The sequence below is a fragment of the Prionailurus bengalensis genome, chromosome D1, assembly GCF_016509475.1.
Source record: "Prionailurus bengalensis isolate Pbe53 chromosome D1, Fcat_Pben_1.1_paternal_pri, whole genome shotgun sequence".
In the NCBI taxonomy this organism is placed as follows: domain Eukaryota; kingdom Metazoa; phylum Chordata; class Mammalia; order Carnivora; family Felidae; genus Prionailurus; species Prionailurus bengalensis.
This window is the reverse complement of record NC_057346.1, coordinates 104,221,402-104,223,728: the sequence shown is the minus strand read 5'-3', so window position 1 is coordinate 104,223,728 and position 2,327 is coordinate 104,221,402. Positions and strand designations below refer to the sequence as shown.

The following is a 2,327-nucleotide window of genomic DNA, read 5'->3' as shown; positions in this document are numbered from 1 at the left end:
CAGGTCATTTGTTTTCAGTCTTTTCTATCTAAGTCCATCTGTAAATACACAAGATTTAACTTACTGCAAAAAGGAAATGATATTATGTGACATGATAGAAGTGTCAGTTAAAGCTATGACGATAATCATATTGTAATATATAAATGTATCAAATCAACACACTGTACACCTTAAACTCACACAATATTATATGCCAATTATATTTCAATTAAAACATCCACAAGATTTGGTAAATAGTATTTTTCATTATATTTAAGTTACAGATGCTTTCTAATTTCTATTATAATTTATTATTTTACTTTTAAATAGTTTAAAAATATGTGATTAGTTTCAAATTATGATGTTTCTTTAATTACCAGTTTGTTACTGATTTCTAACTTAATTCCACTGTAGGCAGAGAATGTTATATGTATTGCCAACCTTTTAAACCTTAAAAGTTTTTCACAAACCAAAGGATTGCTTCAAAACTACATTACAAAGATAATAGCTAATGACACAACTTCATTCAATACTTACTATATGCATGATAGGCACTGTACATAACTGAACTAATTTAATTTCAACTGAACCTTATGAGATAGGTTCTATTATCTCTCTGTCTTACAGATTAAGTAACTCAGGTAGAAAGATAACAGACAACCTATTCAGAGTCATAAAACCCACAGACAGCAGAGCCACATTCCAAAGACACCTATGTGACATCTAAGGCCATGCTTTTAGTCACTAAATATACCTAGGAGTTATAGCCCCTTCAATAATATCCTAAAATTTCTAAAGCTTCTTTTAAGAATGTTATTACACTTTCCTTTGTCCTTGTAAGAGCCTGGTTGGTTAACAGTGAAAAGTGTAATTGTCCTCTTTTACATGTGGGAAAATTGATACACAAGACCATTGTAGCTATTTAGGGGCAAAGTTAACCAGGGTTATTTTTTCTAAAATGGCTCCACATTTCTCTTGGCTTTGTGTTTAGTGTGAGTAGAAGGTGTTAATAGAAATTGGGATAACAACTGAATTAAAGACTTATTCTCTTCTTTGTCTACTTATCCTAGGAATACTAATGTAATGGCTGGGGGAAGGAACAGTACAATAGTTACAAAGTTCATTCTCTTGGGATTCTCTGAATTTCCAAAGCTCGCCAGTGTTCTTTTTTCAATATTCCTAGCGATCTACCTCATGACTGTGTCCTGGAACCTAGGCCTCATCACTCTCATCAGGGTGGACTCACATCTGCACACACCTATGTACTTTTTCCTCAGTAACCTGTCCTTGCTGGACATCTGCTATGTTTCCACTATAGCGCCCAAGATGCTCTCAGATTTCTTCAAGAAGCAGAAATACATCTCCTTTGTGGGGTGCACTATACAGTACTTCTTCTTCTCTAGCCTGGGTCTGACTGAGTGCTGTCTCCTGGCTGCCATGGCTTATGACCGATATGCTGCCATTTGTAATCCTCTGCTCTACACCGCCATCATGTTGCCCACCCTCTGTGTGCAGATGGTGGGGGGATCTTGTGTAATTGGATTCTGTGGCTCATTTATCCAACTGTATGCCTTACTTCAGCTTCATTTCTGTGGGCCAAATGTCATCAACCATTTCTTTTGTGATCTTCCCCAGTTGCTGATCCTATCCTGCTCTGATACCTTTTTCTTTCAAATCATGACCTCTGTGCTCACAGTGATCTTTGGGCTCACATCTGTCTTGGTTATCATGATATCCTACGGTTATATTGTTGCCACCATTCTGAAGATCACCTCAGCTGAAGGCAGGTCCAAGGCCTTCAACACCTGTGCTTCTCACCTGACAGCTGTGGCTCTCTTCTTTGGCTCAGGTATCTTTGTTTATATGTATCCTAACTCTGGTGATTCCCTGAGCCAAAACAAGTTGGCATCAGTTTTATACACTGTTTTAATCCCCATGCTAAATCCATTGATCTATAGCTTGAGGAACAAGGAAATCAAAGATGCCCTAAACAGAAGGAAGAAGAGAATATTTTTCTGTTGTTACTAATTATGGAATTTATTTCAAATGTACAGTATAGGAAAAACTGGTGACTAAAACATTGACTCACAACTGTCCTAACTGTGGGATGAATTACAGTTGCTTCACTCTCCCAGTATAAATCTGTGACTGGCACAAGGACTAGAAAATGCATGAAAAGTAACTGGAAGCTCAACATCTCCATCCTTCATCAGTTATGAACCAATACATCGAAAAGCCAAACAATTTACACTGTTTTTGTAGCTAGTTGTGGTGGTATGACCCTTCACCTTCAATATTCCATCTCTACCTAGGGTTCTACCTCAAGAACCAGAGATGCCAGTACTGAT

General features: G+C 37.2%; 1 protein-coding gene across 1 annotated transcript; it reads left to right on the top strand.

The window, feature by feature from the left end:
- The first annotated feature begins 1,062 nt into the window (after window positions 1–1,062).
- LOC122482829 (olfactory receptor 1440-like) lies at window positions 1,063–2,007 on the top strand. Its single transcript, XM_043579123.1, has one exon. It carries the CDS (start codon window positions 1,063–1,065, stop codon window positions 2,005–2,007), a length of 945 nt encoding a protein of 314 aa, XP_043435058.1.
- The last annotated feature ends 320 nt before the right edge of the window (window positions 2,008–2,327 follow it).

Coding starts and splice junctions, on each gene's coding strand:
- LOC122482829 (XM_043579123.1), top strand. CDS start 1,063: ATGGCTGGGGGAAGGAACAGTACAATAGTTACAAAGTTCATTCTCTTG.